The 26,964-nt window shown below is 48.7% G+C and overlaps 2 protein-coding genes across 2 annotated transcripts in view; one reads left to right on the plus strand and one right to left on the minus strand.

Annotated features, from left to right (window-relative positions):
* Window positions 1-8,980, minus strand: part of LOC131088532 (ubiquitin carboxyl-terminal hydrolase 12-like) — a 31,237-nt gene extending 22,257 nt beyond the window's left edge. Inside the window, exon 1 of the mRNA XM_058032662.1 lies at window positions 8,908-8,980. Within this exon, the coding sequence (XP_057888645.1) occupies window positions 8,908-8,955 (48 nt within the window). The 5' untranslated portion in view covers window positions 8,956-8,980. The remainder of the gene's footprint in view (window positions 1-8,907) is intronic.
* A 7,136-nt stretch (window positions 8,981-16,116) lies between these two features.
* On the plus strand, window positions 16,117-26,176 carry LOC131088576 (ras-like protein family member 11A-like). The gene is made up of 4 exons (XM_058032741.1): window positions 16,117-16,341; window positions 17,691-17,747; window positions 19,953-20,035; window positions 25,175-26,176. Exons 1-4 carry the CDS (start codon window positions 16,197-16,199, stop codon window positions 25,640-25,642), a joined length of 753 nt encoding a protein of 250 aa, XP_057888724.1. The 5' UTR covers window positions 16,117-16,196; the 3' UTR covers window positions 25,643-26,176.
* Window positions 26,177-26,964: the final 788 nt, after the last annotated feature.

The following is a 26,964-nucleotide window of genomic DNA, read 5'->3' on the forward strand; positions in this document are numbered from 1 at the left end:
TTCACACTTTCCCACTCGGCTGGAATCCCCATTTCCATTCCCAAATATCTGCTCTCTGTGCTCAGAGGTCACTCTGCCCATGTGGGGATGGTCAGAAAAGCAGAGAGAAGGGTGTTGTGAGGGGACCAGAGCATGGAGCAGCTGCTGCTGCAGCTCCAGAGAGAAAAGGACCAAAATTAGCACAACTCTGGGGCAGGACCCTCAGTGCTATTCTGAGCTCTTGTCAGAACAATCAGGTCAGTGCTGTGCTGCTGCTCAGCCAACAGTGAGCTGGAAAATGAGGGAAAAACCCACAGAGCAGGGAAGGAGTCAGGAGAGGGGAGATCCCACTGCCCTCAGAGCTCATGGCAGTCACCCTGACAAGTTCTGAGGAGCTGTAATTACACAGGGTTTGAATTGCCAGTGGGTTTAGAGCCTTTCCATAACCATCACTGGCTCACTATAATGACAAAAAATACTCAAGATTTCTCTGGTGCCATTAACAGACACAGAAATTCAGAAAGACTTGTCAAACAACTGCCCCATGAGGTTCTAGTTGATGGTTTTCAACAGGGATGCAGCAGCTGCTTCAAGTACAAGGGAATTCACTGAAATGGTGCAGTCCTCCCAACCTTTTCAAAAATACAACTACAAACTTACAGCTTGGTCTTTTTTCAAAATGAATCTTGCCAAAATCTACAAGAAGTCAATTTTAATTTTAATTTTTTTTAAAGTCTGCTGTCTGCTATTTTTTTCTTAAAGTCTTATTTTGGGCACTCCACTACTTTAGATGGACACACACAAATATACACACCCCAACAGATGCTCCATTTACACCTCATTTGTGGACAGTTGCAGATTGTCAGAAGAGAACTTTTAAAATCTGGATTTGTGTCCCAAAATTTCAGAAAATTTCTATTTGTTCACTGTATCCTGTTAAAACTCTAGCTCTTTATGGTGGTCGCCACCTTTCAGCTGGTTCTGGCCTGTCTAAAATACACCCAAGACGAATTAATTCCATTAGTTCACTTTTAATAATCAATTTAAAGCCCTCTCCATAAATGCAAATTGGAAGATTCAGCCTTTCTTTAAGGATAATTACTATTATTTTAGCTCAGTACTAAATATTAATTTCAAATTACCTGATTTTTATGCATTTCTCTCTTTGCAATGAATCTAATTCAGTTCAAGTGAAGGAATTAAAGGCTCATAACTCAGGGGATCTCTATCCTTTCCCTGCAGCTGGATGCACACCCAGGAGCTGTGGAGCATCAGTGGAGTAAAAACTTGATGAAATAAAATCTCTGAGGATATTTGGCTTGGACTCCACACCATTCTAACTCCTGGACTGGAACCAGCCTGCAAAAAAACATTTCCCTTAAAAAAAAACACAAAAAAGGGAAAAATCTACAGGATTTCAGTGTCCAGAACATGCCTGGTGCACAACTTGCTCTCTAATTACTCATTTAGCTTTGAACAAATGAGAGTAGCAGAAGATTGAGGGTTTGAAGCAAGCTGGGAAGCAGCTTTCAGGTTGTGCAGAAAGGCTCCCAGGGACACCATGGTGCAGCACTCCAGATTAGAGGAGCTGCTTAAACCAACTGCTGAGGAGTTGTTTAAGAGTGAATAAACAAATCAAAACAAAAAGGGGGAAAAAAGAACAAGTAGGCAAAAAAAAAAAAAAAAAAAACCAAAAAAAGCTGTTTTTGCAGGAAAGAAATCTGCATGAGCTGATGTAGAATCTGCCTGCACTTGCTGTATTTGCTGAGATAATAGTTCCAGCTTCAGGACTATTAAAATTACCCTGGGGGGAAGTGGAACTGGAGCAGATTGAGGTTGTATTGCTGCAGGTTTATAGAACACACCGGTATGGCTTTGTAAACACAGATTAGATGTTGCTCTCCCCATCCTTTAAAACTCGGGGCTGTGGAGCACTGAAGTCAGATAAAAAGAGTTGTCAGCTCTGGTTTGAAAGGATCCCTTTTCACAGATCTGGGAAGGCTGTCTGTGTTCCAGGCATAACAAATTACTGTAAATTGAGCCCTGGATTGCAGCACTTTGCCTGCATAAGCACTCCAAACAAACTGATAATCCTGGAAGGAGCAGTGTCACAGACCATCCAAGGCTCCACCTTCCAAATGCCACAGAATCTTCATCCTGGAAAGGCTGTGTCCATTTCCAGCAGAGAGGAGAGCTCACAGAGCACCCTGACTGCTGCCATGGCACCCAGGGAAACTCCAAAGTGCTGCATTTCCAAAGGAATTTCCTCCTAGGAAGCCTTAACTGGAGTGTTTAAATCAAGGAGAGCAGGGTGCTGTGTAAACCCCTCCAAGCACGTGTTTATTCTGTGAGGAGCTGCTCCTGCCAGGTCCTCAGGATCCACACTCCCAAAGGACAGCAGGGCCCAGCTCCTGGGAAACCCTCTCATCTATGCTCTGTGAGGGACAGCAGAGCTGGCTCCAGTGAGAAAACACCTGGAAAGGATTGGGGAGAAAGGGCAGGAAAAGCAGAACCACTGCTCAGGGCTGAGCTTTGGCAGCAGCTGCTTCCCCTCCTCAGCCACTGCCTCCCACATCACCCTGATCCCAGTCCATCCCAGTGTCCTCAGCCACTGCCTCCCACATCACCCTGATCCCAGTCCATCCCAGTTCATCCAATCCTCAGCCACTGCCTCCCACATCAGCACTGCTCCCAGTCCATCCCAGTTCATCCCAGTCTCCTCAGCCACTGCCTCCCACACCACCACTGCTCCCAGTCCATCCCAGTTCATCCAATCCTCAGCCACTGCCTCCCACATCACCACTGCTCCCAGTCCATCCCAGGCTCCTCAGCCACTGCCTCCCAGGGCATCCCAGGCTCCCAAATCACCACTGCTCCCAGTCCATCCCAGTTTCCTCAGCCACTGTCTCCCACTGTCCTCAGCACATCTTGAACAAGCTACACTCTGTTATTTTTGCATCCTTCCCCAGGTATTCACACTTCATTTTTACATGAACTGAAGCAGAAGTTCTCTAATATAATCAGTGTCTACTTTGAACAAATGAACCATGGAGTGCCCACTTTCCCCAACTCAATGGCACAACACAGCTGGGAGCTCTCATGATCTCTCATTTTCCTGAGAGAAATGTCATTAAAGAATGACATTTTAGAAGTTTACAGACAATCAAAGCAGGCACCAGAACAGCACAAAAGCTCCTTCAGGCATTCAGGACTCCTGTAAAATCCCAAAGCTCATTCCAAGGAACCTGGATGGTGCTCCCAATCCATCCAATCCTCAGCCACTGCCTCCCACATCAGCACTGCTGCCAGTGCATCCCAGTCCATCCCAGGCTCCCAAATCACCACTGCTCCCAGTCCATCCCAGTCTTCTTAGCCACTGCCTCCCACATCACACTGCTCCCAGTCCATCTCAGTTTCCTCACCCACTGCCTCCCAAATCATCACTGTTTGCAGTTCATCCAATCCTCAGCCACTGCTCCCAGTGCATCCCAGTCCATCCCAGTTCATCCAATCCTCAGCCACTAACTCCCACACCACCACTGCTCCCAGTCCATCCCAGGCTCCCAAATCACCACTGCTCCCAGTACATCCCAGTCTCCTCAGCCACTGCCTCCCACATCACACTGCTCCCAGTCTATCCCAGTTCATTCCAGTCTCCTCAGCCACTGCCTCCCACACCACCACTGCTCCCAGTCTATCCCAGTTCATTCCAGTCCATTCCAGTCTCCTCAGCCACTGCCTCCCACACCACCACTGCTCCCAGTTCATCCAAAGCTCCCAAATCACCACTGCTCCCAGTCCATCCCAGTCTCCTCAGCCACTGCCTCCCACATCAGCACTGCTCCCAGTCCATCCCAGTCCCCTCAGCCTCCCACATCCCACACACAGCTCCCAGCCCATGCCCCTGATTCCCCCCCCAAGCCTCGTGGTGCCCCTGTGTTCCTGCAGTGACCCAGTAACACACACAGCAGGGGAGGCTTTGCCAGCTCAGCTCTCAGGGACTCTGCAGCTCCCTGAGAGAACAAACACAAACAGCTCCCAGCTGTGCAGGGCCCAGTGTTTACCAGCATTGTTCTTTTGTGAGCTGGCAGGGAGATTTTATCAGGAGCCTCACACATCAAACAGGGCAGGGACAATGCTGTGGAGGGTGAGGAAGTGGATGCTGAGGGAGAGCAAAGATTTATAAATAGGTTAATATTTCATTTATAACTTCAGCTATTACACAGGCACAGAGCAGTAAAATTCAGCTGTGAGCCAAATCAATGGATCTGAATGAGGAGATATATTCACAACTCAGTGTGTGAGGGGTTAAGTGGATAAATCATGGAATAGTTTAGGCTGGAAGGGACCTTAGAGCTCATCCAGTGCCACCCCCTGCCACAGCAGGGACACCTTCCCCTGTCCCAGGCTTCTCCCAGCCCTGTCCAGCCTGGCCTTGGGCACTGCCAGGGATCCAGGGACAGCCCCAGCTGCTCTGGGCACCTGTGCCAGTGCTTTACCATCCTTAATGAAAAATATTCCTTCCTTTCTAGTCTAAATTAACCCACTTTTCATTTAAAACCATTCCCTCTTGTCCTTTCACAACAAAGTTTCTCCCCATCTGTTTTACAAGCCCACTTTAAGTGTTCACTATAAAAGGAGCTGAAAATAGCAAATACAACACACAAACAAACCATAATGATGCACAGTGCTGCCCTTTCTTTTGGCAGCAAGTGCAGGAATCCCCCAAACTGACATCTGCTGGAGCAAGCACTGAAAGCCATTGCTTTTTTAATGGCAACAAGACAGCAAGTGATGTGCATGCAAACAGATGAATTCCAATAAAAGCATTTGCTCTAAATCCTGATTAAAGAACCAAACAACAGAGATTGAGTAACAGAGCACATCTTGAACAAGCTACACTCTGTTATTTTTGCATCTTTCCCCAGGTATTCACATTTCATTTTCACATGAACTGAAGCAGAAGTTCTCTAATATAATCAGTGTCTACTTTGAACTAATGAACTATGGAGTGCCCATGGCACAACACAGCTGGGAGCTCTCATGATCTCTCATTTTCCTGAGAGAAATGTCATTAAAGAATGACATTTTAAAAGTTTACAGACAATCAAAGCAGGCACCAGAACAGCACAAAAGCTCCTTCAGGTGTTCAGGACTCCTGTAAAATCCCAAAGCTCATTCCAAGGGGACCTGTGTGGTCCACCTGAACTGCAGCCTCCTTTGCTTCCAGCCCCAAACTGTCAGAAGCCCCAAATGTGCAGCAACAAACACCCATCACACACAGCATTAAACCACAACACAAACAGCATGTGGGAAAACCTTGAAGTGACCTCCTCCCTACTTTGTAAAGGGTTGTGTATTTTTTTTTCCCCCCAAAACAATTATTCTCAGTTATTCTCAGGCTGGGCTCTAAGTGCAAAGATGAATATTTGGTTTCTTTCAGCTTAACAAGTCAGTCAAGAAGCAGAGCACTGCTGGAGACAGAAATCTGCTTAGCCAGCTCCACCCTCCCTTCTTGCAGTGATAAAAATAAAAGCTATAAATGTTAATTCTCTGATAGAGCCAAAGCAAAGTCCTACAGCTACAGGTGACAGCAGGGAGGTGACATTCCACACCAGGGACACCACAGCTCTGCTTGAGCTGCCCACTGTAAATTATTCAGGTGGCAAATGGAAATGTGGCGCTTACAAATGCTGCAGCCACCTCCCCTGCAGCACTGAAGTCAATAATTATGTCCTGATTCAGACTGTGTAAGGCTACCCCCAATTTGTAGCCTGGATTGGAGTTCTTCAGGCATGTCCTACTGGTTTGACCAACAATTAGACATGAACCTAGAGGAAGTGGCCCTAATTGCCTAAAAGAAACAAAATTCTGCTCACAGCTTGCTACAGACTCCTCACAAGCTGCCAGGGAGGAAAATCCCAGCTCTGGCCTTTGCACCTTGCTCCCTTCTCAAGTTCTGGTCTGCTTTTCCAAAAGTTCTGTCAATTCAACAAAATCCTCAAGTTCTGACTGAGAAACTCAGTTCTACAACTGCCTCAGAGCACAGCAAACACATCCTGGGTCAGAGGATGCAGTGAGACCCAAGGAATTCTGCCCCCCTCTCCAAGAGAGCATTCCCACCTGTGCACCCCAGACTCCCCTTTAGACACTTCTGAAACAGCAACTGTAGATTGTTTAAGCAAAATTCCTCAGCAGTGCTCTCTGCTTCCACCTCTGCAGCCATTTCCCTCAATCCTGCAGCTCCCTGCAAGCAGAAGGAAAAACCCCAAAGCCCAGAGCAGAGGGAAGGGCTGGGACACAAAGCTGGTGCCAGGGAGGCAGAGCTGGGGCAGTGGCTCCTGGCCATGGCTGTGCTTCCCCCGTGGTGCCACAGCCTCCCCAAGCCAGGAATCACATCCCAGGGAACAAGCCCTGCTCCCTCCCAGCTCCCAGTCCTGCCCAGACTGGAGCTGCCACAGGGATGTGGTGAAACTGAGGCCTTGGGAAGGCTGAGCTGAGCAGAGGTTGGGCAGAGTTAAAGAATAAAGCAGGGATGTATTAAAAGGATCTCCTCCATGGATCCACCTTGGGCCATACCAGGGTGCACCCAAGATGAACCAAAATGGTCACAAAAATCCCTGACTGGTCACAGGCTCTCTCACTGTGATCAGTTCTGCTCCATTTCCATGTTGTAGTTCATTGTCCCATTCCAGCTTTAGCCCCTGCAGTCCCACCCTGCTTGTTTTTCTCTCTCAGCCCACGGGGTTTGTGCTCCTGGGCTGAGATTTGGATCATTTGTCGTGGTGCCCAGCTGGAGCAGGAATTGTTTTGTCTCCCTATGCTCACCATCCCATAATATGAACCCAGACCCCCACACTAAAGCAGCACAGAATGTGAAAAATAGAAAAACTAAACCCTGAGGCATCAAAACCCTGGAAAAGGGATGGTGCTCCCACCAAGGAAATGCCACCACCCTGAGGCACGGCAGAGCTGATCCTCCAGAAGTGATTTCAGGGAGGGGAGATGATCCAAGCTCAGCCTCATCCCTGGCTGGAATGAACTCAAGCTTGGGATCTCATTTTTAGAGAGACATTGGAGAGGAATGGGGTGGCTGAGGAGCAGCCAGGAACAGGAGTCCCTGTGATGCTGAAGGGTCTGACAATGTCACAAACCTGGGTTTCACTGTTCCAGCCTGGAGCACAGATGACAACTGGAAATGCTGGTAAAAACTGCATATTTTACTAAAAAAAAAAGAAAGCTCAGCTTTTTCATCTACCTTTTTTTTTTTAACAGTATTTTTACTTGCTGGACATGCAAATAAACTGATCCAGTTCTAAAATCCAGCACCCAGACCTTAATTTCCTGGCCTAGATGAGGGAATAAATGTTAATATTGACAGTAAGTTTAGCCAAGCTACACATGCACCTAAACACTGATGCTGACAGATCCCACAGCACTTGATTAAATGACTAATTAAGAAATTTGGAGGACAGTTTCATGCAATTATTTCTGCACAGAACTGAAACAGCAAATTCTCCACTTGAAACACAACGGGGACAATCTGCTGCAGTTCTTGGAAAAGAATTCCCAGAAACTCAGGAGGGGAATGGGAGGAACCTGCCCAGCTTCCATCCATTCTCCCAACCAAAATCAGGAGCAAAAATGCCAAAAGCCCACAGGGATGTGCCCAGGTGTGGCTGCACAGTCCCAGGGAAATGCTCTGCCCTCTCAGTCCCAGCTGCTCCCAGGAATGCACCCAAAATATTCCAGGGACTGAGTCAATCTCTGCCCCTGGGTGCAGAACTCCCCAGCAAATTCCTGACTCACCTCTCATGGCCTTCATCTCACTGGGTCTGTCATGGCAATTAAAAAATACAAATTATGTAGGAAAAAAACCCATTTAGTGACACTAAGGAAGGATAAAGTTCTGGGAAATTTTCTCCCAAAGACTTCCAGGGAGGTCTCCAAGGCCAGGGATTTGAGAAGCAAAGGTTGATGCCTCCTGTTAGGGTGTGAGGCTGCAAATGCTCCGTTTGGAGCTGGGCATTTTGGTCAGGTTGTACTGGCTCAGCTCAGCTGGGCCTGGACTCACACTGGGAGGCAGCACCTGCACGGAACAGAAGGAAAATCCTGTTCCTGTCCCACACAGGTAAAACAGAGCCAGTGACCGGTGTGCAGGCTGCAGAGGGAGAGGGGACTGTGAACACCGAACTGCTCCAGTGGGCACCCCCTGCAGCCCGGGCTCGGAGCACGGAGCTCCTCCCAGAAGGTTCTGTGAGCTCAGCGCTGCTGTTTCACGGCCGGGCTCGGGTATTTCAGCCGTGCCCAGCGCCAGCCCGGCCACTCCGGGCTCTATTTACACAGCAGCGGAGCTTCATTAAGAATTCTGCATAATCATGCAATTACCAGCCTGCCTCTCTGCCCGGTCCCGGTACACGCATGCACGTGGAGCCACTGCAGAGCTCTGACAAACGAGTAGAACGAGCTTTAAAATGAACTCAGTTATCACAACAACCCGACACGACCTGGGCACAAGGCCAATTAATGCTCGATAATTCCTTTTCTCTGCGAAAGGCAGCACCCACCGACCCGAAGAACATTTCAGGGCACGGGCGGCGCAGACACACCCACCGGGAGCGCCGGGCTCGCGTTCCTGCCGAGCCTCCGGCACCTTTCCCACCGGGATTTCACCCCATTATCCCAAAGCCCTGCGAGCCCCGGCCAGGCCGGCACCCGCGCTCCGTTCGCCCTGCCCGGGCACAGCCGCTCCGCCCCGGCCCCTCCGAGCCCGGTGCCGGCGGCGGGGCCTCCCGCAGCGGTGGCTCTGAACTGCCCGCACGGCGCCGGGGCGCGCAGCGCGGGCTCTCCCCGCCGCTCGGCGCCGGGCACAAGGCCGGGAGCCCCCGAGGAGCGGCGGCGCGGGCCGGGCGGCCCCAGGGCTCTCACCATGGTACAGACGGCGGCGAGTCTCCGCACCGTCACCAGCGCCTCCATCCGCCCCCGGCCGCCGCCATCTTGGGCCGCGACTGACAGCGCCACCTGCGCACCCGATAACCGGCCCGGGCCGTGCGCCGCCGAAACAGCGCCGCCTGCGCCGCGAAACCACCGTTCCGAGGCGTGCTCGGTCCGGGGGGACCGGCTGCGGAACGGGATCGGGAATGGGAACGGGAATGGGGTCGGGAAAGGGAATGGGAATGGGGTCGGGAATGGGAATGGGATCGGGAATGGGAAAGGGGTCGGGAATGGGGATGGGAATGGGGAATGGGAATGGGAACGGGAGTGAGAATGGGAATGGGAACAGGAATGGGAATGGGAACAGGAATTGGAATGGGAATGGGAGTGGGAGTGGGAATGGGAATGGGATCAGGAATGGGAATGGGATAGGGAACAGGAATGGGAATGGGAACGGGAATGGGAGTGGGAATGGGAATGGGAACGGGAGTGGGAATGGGAATGGAGAATGAGAACGGGAGTGGGAATGGGAATGGGAATGGGAACGGGAACGGGATCTGGTATGGGGAATGGGAATGGAGAATGAGAATGGGAATGGGGAATGGGGAATGGAGTCGGGAATGGGGAATGGGAATGGGAATGGGAATGGGAATGGGAATGGGAATGGGATCGGGAATGGGAATGGGAATGGGAACAGACAGGGATGGGAAAAGGATTGGGATGGAATTGGGTTCATTATGGGAAACAGTTTTCCCAGAGCAGCTGTGGCTGCCCCTGGATCCCTGGCAGTGCCCAAGGCCAGGCTGGGCATTGGGGTTTGGAGCAGCCTGGGATAGGGAAAGGTGTCCCTGCCATGGCAGGGGTGGCACTGGAGGGGCTTTGGGGTCTCTCCCAGCCCATAACATTCAGTGGGTCTGTGATTCCATGATCCTTGTGGGCCCCTTCCCTCAGGATATCCCATGGTTTCCAGGGCTCAGGGAAGCCCCACTGGGCTGGGCTCTGCGAGGGCTCTGTGACACTGGAGGAAGGCACTGTCCCCGCAGGGCTGGGCACTGAGGGTGTCACCAAAACACCACCAAGGGACACCACGGCCAGCCCAGAGCACCACAACCCTCAGAGGTGCCCATGGAACTCTGTGATTCCCAAGGCTCCTTGCAGAGGTTGCGGGATTTTGGTGTAGGGTGGGACAGTGGTGCTGCCCAGGCATCCTCTGCTGTTCCACACCACGTCCCTGCTCCAGCACGGTGACAAAAGGGCTCTTTGAGAGCTCAGCACTGCAATGACAACAGTGCCCATTGTCAATCCATTGTCAGTCCTGTGGGAGAAGGAGTGGGAAGCGTTCCTGAGACACCACAGAGCCCGTCCTGCAGGGCACAGTGACAACAAACACAGCTCAGCAGGAACAGCAAGGAATGGACAGAAATTCAGGATGGGGCTGATCCTGACCCAGAGCTGTGCCCAGCAGGAGCAGGGAGGTCACTGTGCCCCTGTCCCTGGCACTGTGAGGGCACACCCCGAGTGCTGTGCCCAGCTCTGGCCCCTCAGCTTGGGAAGGACCTTGGGACACTGAGCACATCCAGAGAGAGGGGCTGGGAACACAAACCCTGAGAGGAGCCCCTGAGGGAGCTGGGGGTGCTCAGCCTGCAGAAAAGGAGACTCAGGGGTGCCCCCATGGCTCTGCACAGCTCCTGAAAGGTGCCTGTGCTCAGCTGGGGCTGGGCTCTGTCTGCAGGCACTGACACAACCAGAGCACCCAGCCTCGAGCTGTGCCAAGGGAAATACAGGCTGGATAGCAGGAAAAAGTTTTTACAGACAGGTGATAAATTTCTGGAATGTTCTGCCTGTGGAGGTGGTGCAGTCCCCATCCCTGGGTGTGTTTAACAAAGCCTGGATGTGGCACTGGGTGCCAGGGGTTGGGTGAGGTGTTTGGGCTGGGCTGGACTCGATGATCTCGAAGGTCTCTTCCAACCCAGTGATTCTGTGAATTCTGTGAATGACAACAGTGCCCATTGTCAATCCAGTGGGAGAAGGAGTGGGAAATGTTCCTGAGGCACCACAGAGCCCATCCTGCAGGGCACAGTGACAGCAAACACACCTCAGAAGGAACAGCCCTGGGAAGCAGCAAGGAACAGGCAGAAATTGGGGATGGGGATGGGGCTGATCCTGACCCAGAGGTGTGCCCAGCCTGGAGGCTGCAGCCTCCCCTCATCCCCACGAGCTGTGGGAGTGCCTGTGAGGGCACTGGGAGCTCCCTGCTCACAGTCCCAGCTCTGCCCAGGCTGTTTCCACTCTCCAGCCCTGATCTTGTGGGAATATCTGTGGGGAAGGGTGAACTGTTCTGTTTCCAAAGCAGAAACTTCTTTATGAGGCTGAGATGTTTCCATTCTGATTGAGCTGCTGGCCTGCAGAGATCTTCTCCTACCCATGCTGGGCTTCCCATGTCATCTGCTGCAGCCTCCCCAGGGACAGGCCCCAGGAGCACAAAATCCCCAATCCTTCCCAAAAATCCCCAAAGTGAAAGGGCCACTTGCTCCTCACAAGGCTGCCATGAATGGCAGTGCTTTAAAATTAGGGACAGGAAATGCAGGAACTGGGGAAGCTGTGCAGTGTTTGACCAGACTGAAGTGTGTATTTAAATGTTCATCTCTCTTACATCCCAAAATAGAGTCAAAGATGATTTATCACAGCTGCTGTAGCAGCATCTGAGGACATTTCCTTGCTCTTTAGCCTCAGGATCAGAACAACTTGGTGCTGAGTAGAATTACAGGGCTAAAATCGTGGTCTTGTCCCTGAATGTCTTCAGAGGTCACTGCTGGAGCACAGAGATGCACTTTTAATTCATCTAAACTCAGCAAGGTGGAATTGTGAGCACACAGGCCAAGGCTGGTTCTCTGAGCACACCACACTCATTTTTCATCCTTTCTTATCTCCTCCCCCTTTGCCTTTTCCAGCTTGGAGGTGTTCAGTTCCTGGGAGCACAAAGGTGCTTCAGAGACAGTTTCTGTTGAAAAGTCATAAGTGACCTTTGGGCCCCAAGTTTGCCACAAAGAGGGGCAGAGAGAGCTGCAGGGACCAATTCTTGTTGGTTCAAGTCACTTCAGGGGCGTGTGCATGAGCTGCCGGCCACGAGTTCTGTCTCAGCATCTGCCACAGCCCCTGGCACTTCCCCACAGCCACATTTCCCATTTCTGCTCCAAAACCAGCCCTGTTTCTCCTCCCAAGTCCCCCTAACATCAATATATTCTATAAAAGATGTGCCAGAGGCAAATGTAATGGTTACAAATTGACTTCTGGAGGAAAAATCATTTCTGCCAGAGCTAGGCAGATGAAGAAATATTTCCCCAACATGCTGGGACCTTAGCAAGGTCTCTCTGGCTCTGCTCATCTCTTACTCCTTCTGTACAATGCAGGAGGAATCATTACAGCCAGTTTTAAAGCTCTCTGACATCCTCCTGTCACGGGCACAATGGTCATGGCAAATACTTTTATTTTTAGCAAGCTTTGTCTCTGAAAATGTGTAGGAGGGCCAACAACAATATAAATAGAAAATCTTCTAACAAACAGAGCCAAAAGCAACACAGAGCAGTAAATAAATCTGTAAAAAATTTGGTGTGGAAATAACAATCTCTGTGCACCATGCAAAGGCACAGATCTTTGCATGAGCAACCCAAGGGGTGGTAAAGTGAAACCTCCAGAACCATCCAAGTGTTTCCAAAGTCACTCTCAGTTTTGCAAACATTCCCCCTCTAATTTAAGCTATTGTTTTTCCAAGAGAATTAGAATGTAAAACATGGGGTTTTTAGCTAAATATAAGTCCATTGTGCACAAACAATGAATATCTCCTTTAAAAACAATTGTTATTCCACATGCCAAGGGTTACACAACCCCAGACAGTGTGAATCTTTCTTGTCTCTGAAAAGGCTGCTCTGGGAATCTAGAAAATTAGACAAGGACCACTTTTGAAAACTTCTGGGTTTGATTCTGTATTTTACTTGAATCCTTTCAGAATTAAACCCTCGAAGTTGAGAGGAAAGGGGAGCTTGAGAGTAGGTTGAAAACTTTGGGAGAATGCACGGCTTTGGGTTTGATTCTGTATTTTACTTGAATAATTTCAGAAGTAAATTCTCCAAGCTGAGAGGAGAGGGGAGCTTGAGAGTAGGTTGAAAACTTTGGGAGAATGCACGGCTTTGGGTTTGATTCTGTATTTTACTTGAATAATTTCAGAAGTAAATTCTCCAAGCTGAGAGGAGAGGGGAGCTTGAGAGTAGGTTGAAAACTTTGGGAGAATGCACAGCTTTTTTATTTGTACTAAAGCCATTCTCTCTGCACAGAGATTCCTGCACGTGGTGGAACAAGATCTGGGGAGAAGCACAAGAAGCCAGGGCTGGTGCAGGAGAAATTCATATTGAACCAGATCAGCCAAGGAGCTCCAACTCCACTGCTCTGCTTCCAACATGCAGCCTGAAACTCTTTTACATTTGTTTTAAGCAACCAGAAGCCCTCAGAGCTGCCAAAAGCAGCAGTTTGACATTTCCTGCAGCACTGCTGTCACATTCCTGCCCCCACACATCCCCTCTCCCATGTCAGCAGCAGATCCAGCCCTGCAAGCACATGGAGCAGCTTCCCTGTCCCTCCTCACACAGCAGCTGCTCCTTGCCCCTGCTTAGGACTCCTGATTTTCGAGTGCCACATCCAAGCTTAGCATCCTTTGAGCACAGTTTGCATTCTTTGTGTCTGCCTCACATTCATCCAGGCCAAAGCTCACCCTCATGTGCCTCTGACTCCTTTCTGTGTTCCTCAGCACGACATTTGGTTACCCAAAACAATTTTGACTTTTTTTTTCTTTCAGTTGAACGTGCCTCCCTCTTGGAGCAAGCCAGCAGAGCTGTTTTCTTCTTGGAATGTCTTTGCTCATATAGAATATTCTTCATGGTCTTTCTGAACTTATCAGGCTTTTTTTTTTTTTTTCCTGGGCTGGAGCTCTTGTGGCCACCTAGAAGCTGACAGATCTATGATTGTTTGGTTTTGGAGGAGGACTATTGTGATGAATGGTTTTATATTACTCACTAACATATGCTTTTAATAGCAAATGGGAACAAAGGTTCCAGCACTCAGACAGGCAGACAGTGACTTACTGCTGCTAACTAATCCCAAATTTATCACTGTCCTGCTCAATAGCACATTTCAAAGTGCTGACCTATTAATTGACCACAAGATTTTGAGCTTTTTTCCTATTTTTCCTCTCATTTTGCCTCTTCTTACAAAACTTGTGTGAGATTAAAGCACGCCAGTAAATAAATTTCTTGGAAAATATTTTTTTTTTATCAGTGTTTGGGGTTTTGCAAAAATCTGGAAGCAAATTGTCACTGGAAGACTTGCAAACCATTCCCACAGGAGCCATGTCCCAAAAGACAGAGGATCCAGCATTTCCCTCCCAGTTTCATGAGCTGCATCAGCCTCCAGACCTTTCTTCCTCCTCTTCATCAGCTGCCAGGATAGTCAAAGGAGCAACGCTGGGAGCTTGCAGAGCATCACTGCACAAATACTGCTGCACAACGAGGTTTCAGAGGGGAAACAGAACCTTGCAAAAGGGACATGTCCATAAATCTTGGCATTCTTGTGCTGATTTCACTGCACTGCTGTGCCCCAGGGCTGGATTTTCCTCAGGGCAGTTGACACCTTGTGAGATGCTGGTGTGGAAGCTGGGCACCCATCCTTTGGGAAGGGGCAGTGATCCAGAGCCCTGTCAGGATTTCCCATTCCCTGGGATCCTGCTGGGGAGGGCTCAGGTGTGTGCTGTGGGTTCCCATGAGAGCCCCATGAGAGCAGCTGGGCACAGAGAGCCTTTCTGGTGGCTGCAGCCTCTCCAGAGCGAGCCAAGCCCATCTCCTGCCTGCAGAGAATCTGCATCCCCAGGTCTCCGTGAGCTTTGGGAGTTTATCTCGCTCTCCATTCCCATCCACGTCTCCCACACAGCCTGACAGAGTCCATGTCCCAGCCTTGCCTCTGCTCCCTTCTGAGAAGGCTTTCAAAGATGAATGCTCCAACTACATTATTTTTTTAAGTTTAATTTACATCTGTTTTGTATTATATGCAGTTCTGCTTTATCTGGGTCACTCCCTCCCCAGTGTTCTTCCCTCCCCGCTATCCCAGAGAGCTGATTGTAGCCAGTGTTCATTTCCAGGCTGTCATCCCACAGACCCTGCCAGCTGCCCTAAAACCCCACTCAGTTTTCCTAGAGAAGCCATTCTCTCCTCATTCTTCCCTCTGGAAGCCGCCCAGCCCCAGTCTGTCAGCAGCCCCAAATTCCCTTTGCAGAGCCTGCAGGGTCCCACCCCAACGCTGCCTCACGTTCCTGCCGCCCTTCAGGACTCACAAAGCAGCAGATCAGATGTATCCCGGGGGATTCACGGCATGTCAGCTGGGATTTTGGAATATCCCACAGCTGCCCCAAAGCTCTGAGGGGGATGGAAATGTTTATTATCCTGGAGAGCGGGGTCTCATGGGCAATACACAATGAAGGGCGCCGGGAGAACAACAGAGCGCGGGGCTGGGGCCGCGGAAAGGGCGAAGGACTCGGACAGGCAGAGCCGGATTATTCACAGCCGAATTAGAGCTGAGCACGGCCGTGACCGCACCGCGCTCCGAGCGCTCCCGTGACGGCTGCAAAGCCCCAAAATCTGGATTTTAGCAGCCGGTCAGGGGAGCGCACGGAGCAGGCCTGGGGAGGGCTGTGATGGGAGAGCCGTGAGGGGAGGGCTGTGAGGGGCGGCAGGGTGAGGGGAGAGCCGTGAGGGGAGAGCCGTGAGGGGACAGCTGCGAGGGGAGAGCCGTGAGGGGAGAGCTGTGAGGGGAGAGCCGTGAGGGGAGAGCTGTGAGGGGAGAGCTGTGAGGGGACGGCTGTGATGGGAGAGCCGTGAGGGGAGAGTTGTGAGGGGAGAGTTGTGAAGGGAGGGCTGTGAGGGGCGAGCTGTGAGGGGCGGCAGGCGCGGCCCGCTCGGGGCCGGGGCAGGAATGTCCCGCTGCCCTCGCCATTGGCTGCGGGCTGCCGGAGTCAGCTTTCACGGGGGCCGATCAAAAAGTTCCCCTCGGCTCTGCGAAGTCGCTGTCTGAGCAGAGGCATTGGCTGAGGGAGGCCGGGCGCTCTCGCGTTCCTCGGGAGATCGCCTGCAGTGGGATGAGAGCGCTTCTGGCTGCCGGCAGAGCCGGGCGAGGACGGGCGCCGCGGAGCCGCGCTCCTGCTTTCCTCCCGCAGCCCGGGCCGAGCAGCCATCCCTTCTGGCATGCTCCTCATCCCTGAGCACACGATGTCTCAGTACTCCACCAACTTCCTGCTGCTGCCCATCCCGGAGTACCCTGCGCTGGACTGCGCGCCCAACAAAATCATCAAGCTGGTGGTGCTGGGCGGCAGCGGCGTGGGCAAGACAGGTAAGGACAGGTGTGTGCCCCGCTTTCCTTCCCTGCTCCTTCGCTGCCAGACACACCCAAACTAGCGAAATTTAGCTTAACTATTTCAATTTGCTTTGTTTTCTTTTCTTTCCTTTCTTCTTTTATTTTAAAGAAAAGGCATAGGAGAATTTTTGAGATTTGCTGTAGATGCGTGAGAAGCCAACATGAGCCAGCAGTGAGTTTTGTACTCCCAAATGCTTCTAGCTGCTCTTGAGCAAATTATTTAACTGTAGCTACATTTCCACACCCCAAAAGGCGGCTTTTATCCTCCTTTCTGTAAGTGTTTTATGCTCTGCAGACAAATCACAGTGTACAAGATGTGTCTTTATTATTGTCCAAAGGAGAGGGGAAGAAAAGAGGGTAAAGAGAGCATTGTTGAATATCTGGTCCATGATTTCAGGAATTATGAAAAGCAGATTGATTTATTACATCTGTGGTTCCACGGGATTCAGCAAAATGTTTGTTTTGGCTTTGAAGCAGCCACATCTTCATATTATTTTTAAATAGTTTCTTAAAGACAGCTGCACAGGCAATTTCATTTAAGGATGTTAAAGGATGACCCAGTATCACTGTGAGAAAAATTATTGCTTGAAATGAAATCTATTATAAAATAATGTTGCTTGCAGAATAAGATATTTTGTTTAATTCTTAATTAAGCGGTGTTGCAAGTTACTAGGAATCTACTGAGATCCAAGCACCACAGGAGTATAAGTTACTGTTGCCATGATGGGATTTAAATGTTTTATGCAGAAGAAGGAAAATGTTCTTATCAGAGTTTAAGAAAGCAGCTCAGGTTAAGGTGAATAAGGTGAATAAGAAGCCAGGGTGCTGCAGCATGACCCAAGGGTGCAGAGCACATGGAGTTTGTTTGCTGGGTGTGATTAGATACCACTAATGGGTTTTGTGAGAGGTTTTAAGGCTGGAAAGAGCCATTCCATCCATCAGCCTCACTTCTTGCATGACAGAAAATGCTTAAATCTGGATTAGCCGCAGTCTACTGCCTTGTTACTCTTCTAAATTATTTCAGAGCAAAGGACAGATTGTTTTACCTGCAGTCACAGGGAAACAACCTCCTGAATCCCAGGGCTCATTTCCAACACAAGCTGTGAAGAACTCTGTGCTGGGTATCCCAGGCTGGCCCCAGATCTTTGTCTGTGAGAGCTGAGAGCTGAGAGCAGCTCTGGCAGAGCAGCACGTGAGCAATGCAGAGGTGAAGCTGGTTCCTCGTGAGCCTCCCTCCTGCAGGGGATGCCCCAGGAGCTGGGCAGGGTGCTCAGGGCTCTCTCTCACCCAGCACCCACCTTTACCTTTCTGCCCTTGTTTTGCAGCCCTGGTCGTGCGCTTCCTCACGAAGAGATTTATTGGGGACTACGAAGCCAACACTGGTGAGTTCTGCTCTGCCCAGCAGCCCTGCAGGGAGTGGGAAAGAAATCCTGTCTGCTTTGTGACTGCTGCACCTTACAGGGAAGCCAAGTGCTGTTAGATGTCCATAAGGTGCATATTTTCAGTTAATAGCCTCGAGCTATGAAAGCAATAAATCAAAGGCTCATTATTTATGATCCTTTCAGCTGTTTTTTTTTTTTTTTTCTCCAAGTTGATGGAAAGGGATCAGAGTAAAAGGTTTGCTTGGGGACATACCTATAGTGAAACCCAGTCTCAAGGAACAACTTACACATCAGCTAAACCATGGAAACCCAATGCTGCTCCCCCTGCAACCCCAGGGAAGGCAGAGGAATTCTGAGGAGTGTAAATGCAGTTCAGAACCTTTTCTGTGCATTCCCTTTATTTCAGGGGCTATTAAAACCAGGGAAACCTTGAAATTGAAACCTTCTCTCCATAAGAAAGGCAAAGCAACCATTCATTCCTTGTTTAATCCAGAGGGTGTGTTCCTGTGAACTGTTCCAGGAAAATACTGTACCCCTACTGCACACCCCCTACATTTGCCACCTCACAGTTTTGGGGTGAAAGTGGGCAGAATTCAGAAAATGCTTCACTTTGGAGATGCTTGCTGAGCTCAGGATGAGGAGGGAGCAGCACAAGGCACCTTTGATGTGAGGGAATGCACTCTGGAAGCTCCTCCTCCCAGCTCCCCCTCCCTGACCCTGGTTAACCCTGATGCTTGGCTGCACTTTTGCTCCTTTTCTTGTGTCACCTCTTCTCTGGGAGGCTGTACATCAAGTGAGAGCTGGGAGCTGTGCAGTGATGGCTGCCAGAGCAGTGCTGGGAGCCACATGCTTTTCCCATTAAGCTCCCAGGCCCGAGGCCATGCTGCAGGAGAGGTGAATGTTCCAGCAATAATGAACAGGTGGCAGTGACTGCCCTTGGGATCACTCAGCCCTGCCTGTCCTTGTGCCAGGCATCCCTGGGCAGAGCAGGGGCACTGCCTGGCAGCTCCTGCTCTTTGTTCTGCAGGGCATCATGCAATGGGAATGTGGGTTGTCTTGTCTTGGGGCGCAGTGTCTTCTCATAAATCACCTTTACAGCTTTAAATCAGGGCTGCTTTTAAACACAAACCAAATCCCACCAGGCCTGGATCCCCTCACAGTATTAAACCACAACATGGTAATGTGGGATTCAGTGCTGAATTTCCTTGTGCTGAAAATGCTCTGTGAGCTCAGGGTCCTTTCCACTGGAATAAAATCATTTGTTTCCTTGAAACAAAGCTGATTTTCAGAAGTGAGGGCATTACTGTCACTAGTGGGCTCCCTGTCCATGTGAATTCCTTGCTCTCCAGTGGGTGGATTTCTCCACGTCTGACATTGTTCTGGAGGCAGCAGTGACAATGGTGCTGGGGCAGGACAGAAGGGCTGTACACAGCAGCTGTGGATTAGCATTTCCTCACAGCCCCACGTGACTGGGGTTAAGTTCTAAAGGAAAATGAGGATGACAGCCACCTCTGAACCACAGAGAGTTCACAAGACCAAGACTTAAATTTTCATTGCCATTTACCTCAGCTGCAGTAACAAAATAAAGTTCAAGCCCAGGATAGGGCTGGTTAGATCAGAGCTAGATCAGGCCTAGGTGGGTAGAACTGGCTCCTCCAGATTAACCAAAGTCAGGTTTGAAGTGTCCAGTCTTTGGGGATTTCAACCAAGCTCTAAATCACACAAACCCCAAGAGCACCTGGGGGATTTGTATACCATCCCTCATTCTGTGCCCAAAACTGGAGCACTTTCCTTTTTTAAAGGCATTCAGAAAAATGCCTCAGGAAACACTCACTCCTTTCACCAACCACACCTGGATGTCTTCATTTGTGATTATAAAAGTGAACTGCACTTCTATATAAAGTTGACAGTATGGACTGGAAACCTGAGTGGGGTTTATGTGCCCACTTTGTGTCTGTGACTCAATCCTGAGTGACCCTTCCCACCCCCAGGCTGGCTGTGCCTTCAGGACATGTCCCCCCTCAGCAAACACAGCCCCACTGCTGAGCAAACAGCCACACCAGCACTCCAGGCCAGGCACTTTCCCTCAGGCAGCTCCACATCCTAAACCTCAGAGCTCTGGATTTCAACAGTCCCATTTTACCTTCCCTTTGTCATTTTGCTTCCCTGGTACCGTCCCTGACTGACATCTTCCTTCTCCCCCAGGTGCTTTGTATTCCAGGAAGTTCACCATAGATGGGGAGCAGATCTCTCTGCAGGTGCAGGACACTCCCTTTGTCTCATTGGAGGTAAAACAACTGCTCTGTGCTTTTCCACACACTTCTGTCTCATGTTTATTGCCAGCACTTCCATCTGTAATTAACTCTGCTTAGCAGCAGGAAAACACCTGGGCTCAAACCCAAGACTCATCAAGGTACCTTAAACTGCACCAAAATGAGCTCTTGAAGGTGTTAAATCAGGCTCCTTCAGGAGTGAGCCAAAATTAAACCAATTTTATTACCAACACATTACTAAACAGCAGTAAAATCACAATCTGCTTCCCTCTTGCCAACAGCTTGATTGTTTTATTTTCTGTCAAGTGGTTTCTGTCCCTGCATGGCAGGAAACTCACCTGCCCAGAGTCTCTTCCTGCCCACCCAAAGTCTCTCAGATTTGGAGAAGTGTTTCTTTCCAAGGGGTCAGGCTTCACAACAGCTGCCATTTCCAGCTGTGGTGCTTTGCCCTGCTTTCCTTACCCTGGTTTTAAATGTAATTAATTCCTTTTTTTAAGGTGTTAGCAATTATCACACTCCTTTTTCTATCAGTGCTCTAGACAGTTAGACTCAATGATATTAAAGACTTTGTCCAATCTTAATGATTCTATAATTGTATTGTGATATTAAAGACCTTTTCCAATCTTAAGGATTCTAGAATTCTATTGTGATATTAAAGACCTTTTCCAATCTTAATGATTTGATGATTCTATTATATTCTAGATTTAATATTCTACCAGGAACCTCTTTCTAGGAATATTTTTCCAAGCAGGATTAATACTGTCTCTCCTTGAAGATCTGCTTCACATGCAGAACAAGAGGATGAAAATAGTGTCAAAGCAACAGGAAATGTAGTGAAATTTGGGGTTACATGAATGCTGGAAGTCTCATGAGTAATAATACCTACAGAATAGCAGAGATTCCATTATTAAATCAGGTATTCTCATTGTACCACCAAGCTTAAGCTTCTAGGTGTGGCCTTAACCTCAGACTAGACTTAGATTTGGCCAATATGTTGGCATGGGAACACCACCCTCTCTCCTCATGTGTCAGGCTGCCCTGGACAGCTCTGCACCCTTGTTTTACCTGCCCAGAGCCACCTGTGCATCTCTGTGCCACGGGACTCTTCATCCTGAATTCCCACAAGGGAATAAGCAAAGCTCCAATTTGCAAAGTTCCATTTCCAGCTCCTCTGCCTGGAAGTGGGCTGAAGGGGAAGCTTTGATGCAATCCCACTCTGCTGTGCAGGGTGCACAGAGCAGAGGGCAGGAGCCCTCATCTGCTCTGCACACTCAGAGGCAAACAAAAGCTGCAGTGGAAGCTCTCCAAATATTCAAGTGGGATTTACCAGCACAAAGGCCTGGCCAGCTTGCCCTGCAGAGAGGAGCTGGGGGGGATTGGGCACTGCTGGGATTGCCTGATAAACACTTAACAAAGGGAATCCCCTCTCTCTTCTGTGCCATGGCATAATTGAACTCCTGTTCTCAGACCACAGAGATGCTATTTTCCTGTTTAAATTAAAGCTGTGTCCTACAGTTCAGTGACTCCAGAGCTGCACAAAATTTAGCCAAGCCTACAGCTGATATTGCTTAGTTAGAAATGATTTAAATTAGTTAGGAATGAGTTTCATTTTCTTTGTCCCAGCCCAAGGTCTGTGCTGTTCCAAGATCTCCCACAGACACCCTTATCTCCCCCTATGTCTGTTTGCTTCAAATAATAAATCTGCAATAATTGGAGGGACTGTGACAGAACAAGTTAAGATTTAGAAAAAGTTGGATTTTTTATTAAAATCCTTAAGGATGGGAGTTTCCTGCACTCTGCAGGCTGAGTGCAGTGTTCCAGGAGGAAATCATGTGGAAACCCTGAGGATTCAAGCCCCCAGAAATGTGAAATTGTAAGAGAGAAACAGAAGCAGATGAGTGGTTTTGTTGGGTGATTCATTGCTGCTTGGCCTATACACTGCAATGGCCTGTGTGTTTCAAAATTCATTCTGGAGCAGAGATTTCCATTTAAAAAGTAGCCCATTAACCTTTGATTTCCTGAATAAAGCATTCCACTTGGGATTATCCATCCATCCAACTCACTGCTGGGTGGGCCTAGCTGCAGTGAGGGAGAATTTCTGCTTTTAGGGCTCTCTGAATGTGCACCTTCTCCAAACCCATTCTCAAAGCTTGCCACTGCAATTAGTTTTGTTGGGGGTTTTTTTGGGTTTTTTTGTTTGTTGGTTTTTTTTTGGTTTTTTTTTTTTTTGCCATGAAAGGGTTTTGCTGGTGAAAAGAGGCTTCCAGGACATGGAGAGTGGCTAATTATCCCCAGACTGGCTACAGCCCAGACCCCAACAGTGCAAATTGCCCTTCTTCCCACAGGCTGCCCCAGCCTGGCTGGAGTTCACTCTCATTAACCCTCCCAACAAGGCTGTGGGGAGGAACCCTCTGCATCATTCTGCTTTGGGGTTTGGGGAGGAGTGATAGGAGCAGCTGATAACCAATGTCACTGCTCACAGGATTTAGCTATGAGCTGGCAAAGACATACTCAAGGTGTGATGAGCCAGTGTCTCTGAGGGTAGTAATGAAATATTTACAAAGGGCACTTGGCTGGCAGAACTCCTGGGGAAAGCTTTGAGCCTAATTTACACTCTGCCCCTTCAGAAATTCTGCTTCCTCCTCCTCACAGAAGAGTTTGTCAGTAGTTCTTTTACTGTCTGATCTACCAGGAGAAAACTGATCAGTGTTACTCATTCTTTGCTACCTCTGCCATCTGAAGGTAGGCTTCATCATTCATGTTTAGGTCTAAATAAAAGTGCTCTGTTTGGGGAGAGTGCTGAGCACTAAATTCTGTTAGAATTAATGTGAATGGCAGATATGCATTCTATAGATTATAGATAATGGAATGTGTTTTCTATCAGTCTTACTGAAGTTAATGAAAATTTCTTGGATAGAATTTAGCAACAATAATAAAAAGTTGAGCTCTCTATTTTTGATGTGGAACTCTCCTTAAAATTCACAATTTCTACCAGCTTCATGAAGAGCTGTACACAGAATATGCTTGTTATATAAAATATAACTTAAATAAAGGATATTTTAAAAATTGCAACATTGCAGAAATGTAACCTTGACAGGAGTGACAGCTTTTCCAAAGCAAGCAGACTGCAGCAGGGATCTCCCTCTCTGGCTGGGCTATCCCTGTCCCTGCAGGGTAACAAAGAGGAGAGGATTAGCTGGAAATAACATCATCCTGACAAGTGAGCTAATCTCTTTTCAGGCCCACAGTGCTGCACTCAGCTTTGTAGTCCCAGAGCTGGTGTTGTTGGGGCTCTAAATAGGAGGGGTGATGGACTCAAGAAATGTGGCACCAGAAAAAAAAAATTATATAAACAGCTCCACAAATTACCAATTCCTCTTCAGCTGATTTTCAGTTCCAGTCATTGGTTCTTGGTAACCAATTGCTTTTTTTCAAAAGAACTTTGACTATCTGGAGACCTGCAAGGCAGATAAACCTGGCAGGCTTCACCAAACAGAGTTAGTGAGAGCCTCTGTCCATGGAGACATTGAATAAAGAATTGGAAAAAGCCCTAAAAGTCACCTGGGGGGACAGCTGTTCACTTGTCATGCTGTGACAAACCTGATGGACTTTTAGTGCTCTTACTGTGCCTGTCACAGTTTTGCCCACAATAACAGTGTGAGTTTCTGACTGGTTGGGTACCAGAGAATTCAGAACTAACTTTCCAAAGCATTATTTTGGCTTTTCTCTTCAAACACTTTGCTCTGACCCCTCTCCACTCCACATTACTGCTTTCCTGCAGTACGGGATGAGAGAATCATGGAATCAGTGAGGTTGGAAAGGAAGAATGAGTCAAACCCATGATTGATCCCCACCTTGCACTGAGTGCCACATCCAGTCATTCCTTGGACACCTCCAGGGATGGGGACTCCAAACCTCCCTGGGCAGCCCCTGCCAATGCCTGACCACCCTTTCCATGGAGAGACTCCTCCTGATATCCACCCTAAACCTCCTCTGGTGCAGCCTGAGGTGTTTCCTCTTGTTCTGTTCCTGGGAGCAGAGCCTGGCCCACACTTGGCTACAGTCACCAGGTGTGGATGCAACAGCCTGGTCAGAGTGAGAGAAAATGGGGTTTGTTTTCTCACAGTGGACTTGTGAGGCTTTTTAGGGAGTCATAGAAACAATAATAACTTGTTAGTGTAAACAACCTGCAGGTGCTGTTTTGCTACTCAGTTTTTCTGTTCTTCTCAAGGACTGTTTGTGATAAAGATGTTTTGTTAGTTAGCCAATCAAGTAGAATGTGTCAAATCTATCTCTAAAAGAGAGGATTTTTCATATTAAATGCTCTTGTCCTGCAAACCAGCCTTTGAGTGAATTTGTGTCATTTCTGGCTCAATGGTGACAACCAGGTCCCCCCGGAATCTGCTTTTCTCTGTTGTCATCTTATCACAGGGGTTCCATACTGTTGTCTCCTTATCACAAAGGTTTCATACCTTCTTGGTGTTTCTCATGGGCAACTCCTCAAAGCACTGACTCTTTCTTCTTCACAAAGCAGCCAACTGACTCCAGCTCCCTTCTCAACACCACCCCACTCTTCTATAGCATCTTCTTCTCACTGGTTACAGCTGTGGCCTGTTAAAGTCAGGCTGTTCCTAATCTTTGATAACTGGCCCACTCAACACTCAACTAAAGCATTGACTAGTCCCAGTATAGGAATAGTAAAGACACCATTGGTGTGATAGAGAGTACGTACTGTAAGGGAAAGATGAAATAATAATGAATAAACTGAGCTATAAACAGCAAAGATCAACCCTTGTGCCTTTTCCATCATGGTCTAGCAAGATAAACCAAGCAAAATGAATTTAAGTTTGCCATCCCAAAACCCAAGCAAGCTACTTACGAGCAGCTGTTATTGAGCAAACCTGTCTCTGTGGCAAAGGAGTGGGATGGCTTGGGCAACTCCTTAGGGGTGAGATTACTTTCTCCACTATCTTTATTTTCTTATATTCTATCCCCCTACATTTCTCCAGGCTGGACAGCCCAGCACAGTGCTACCAACACCGGGAATTTCCCTGGTACCTCCAGAGAGGTTTCTGGGAAAACAGTCCCGTGCTCAAATCCAGCTCTGTGTGGGGCTGATCCCTGATGTGCACATGCCACGTTGCTGTTTTGCAGGATGACACAGACAGCATCTGCTGCCAGGAGCAGATAAACCGCTCCATCTACTGGGCCGACGGCTTCGTCTTCGCCTTCTCCATCACGGACTACGAGAGCTTCCGCCTGCTGCGCCCGCTGCACCAGCACATCCGCAGGATCCACCCCAACGCCAACATCCCCCTGCTGCTCATGGCCAACAAGGGGGACCTGCTGAGGGCCAGGCAGGTGTCCTCCAAGGAGGGGCTGCAGCTGGCCACCGAGCTGGGCGGCACCTACTGCGAGGTGTCGGCGCGGGAGAGCTGCGAGGGCGTGCACGAGGCCTTCCAGCAGCTGTGCCAGGAGCTCAGCAGGAGCAGCTCCAGCTGCAACGGGGAGAAGAGGAGAGGTCTCCACCTGGTCAGGCCCAAGTCGCCCAACATGCAGGACTTGAAGAGGCGTTTGAAGCAGGCTCTGACTTCCAAAGGCAAATCTGCCACCACGCTTTGATGTTCCTGCTCAGGGATTGTGTTCTGGAGCCCTGGGTAAAAGGGCAACAAGCTGGGGAAAAGGGGCATCAATTCAGCCATCAGGATGTGGGAGAGACTCTCAGTCCTGTGAGAGACCCTCAGGTCCTGTGAGAGACTCTTTTGTTTGGTCTTCACATCCTCCTCAAAAAGCCCCTGCTCATTCAGCAGAGGAACTCGCAGAATTTGTTCTCTGGAGCAAGGATTTCCAAACTGTGGTTTAAAAAAAGAAATCATCCCAAATTCATTCTATCTTTTTATTTCTTTTTGGAAAGGGCTGCAGTCAAATATCTTGGTGTTAAAAAGTGGGTTTTGTTAATGAGAATAATGAAATCCTACTTTTAAGAGATGTGACTTCCCTTGGGGATGGTTGTGTTCCCAAACACAGGCAGTGAACTACAGCAGGGCATGAGGAGAGTGACAGGAGCTGTACTGAGCAAGAAAAATGGACCAGATCTGCTTCAGTGCAAGACTGGAAAATAAATGAATTAATTCATTTAAATGAAGAGAATAAATAGTGAAAAGTATTAATTGAAAGAAAAAGTTCTGAGCAATGGGGAGAAATTTGTTCATTTGCAAACTTAAGCCTTCCAGTGTCTCTTTAAAGGGAGATTTTTTTAAAAATCACTATTTTTTTCAGATTATTTTTGTTTAAAAGCACAGTGACTGCTTCTGAAAGTGATTATTTGGACAAAATTTGGGGCAGCATTCTGTATTTACCAATGTCACAATGTCCAGTAGTTTCTCCATGGCATTTCTCATTTTTCTGAAGGTTTCTTACATGGCAAAAGGGAAAAGTAGATCAGAGTGGTTTAAAACCTGCCAAAAAATGGGCTTCACTGATCAAGAGCAAGGAGGTCACCTAAAACTCTTAATTTTTTCCCCCCAAACTAGTTAGACTTCAAGTTCAAAACACTTTTAAAGAAGCAAAGCCTTCACACAAAACATATTTACCCCATTAGGTTATCCAGGGATTTTTTAAGAAGAAAAGGTTTTATGATGCCTGAAATTTTTGGCTTTGGGAATTGATTATTTTGAGTGTTGGTTGTTAAACCCAGGCTTCCCTGAGCAGCTCCCAGAGCATCCCAGCCTGTCAGGACAAGTCCCAGTGGCAGTGTCTGGTTGTGCCTCAGCACGTCCAAGGATTTGGGGCTGCATCCCAGGAACTGATTTATGGAACCAACACCAGCCCAGGGAGCTCCCAGCACTCTGTTCTCACTGAGGTGGGGAGCAACAGGCTTGGAGCATGAAAAATTCATGATGCTCCAAGCTCTCCTTCAAGGGAGCAGATGAGCAATTCAAGGA

The sequence above is a fragment of the Melospiza georgiana genome, chromosome 12 (genome assembly GCF_028018845.1).
Source record: "Melospiza georgiana isolate bMelGeo1 chromosome 12, bMelGeo1.pri, whole genome shotgun sequence".
Classification (NCBI taxonomy): domain Eukaryota; kingdom Metazoa; phylum Chordata; class Aves; order Passeriformes; family Passerellidae; genus Melospiza; species Melospiza georgiana.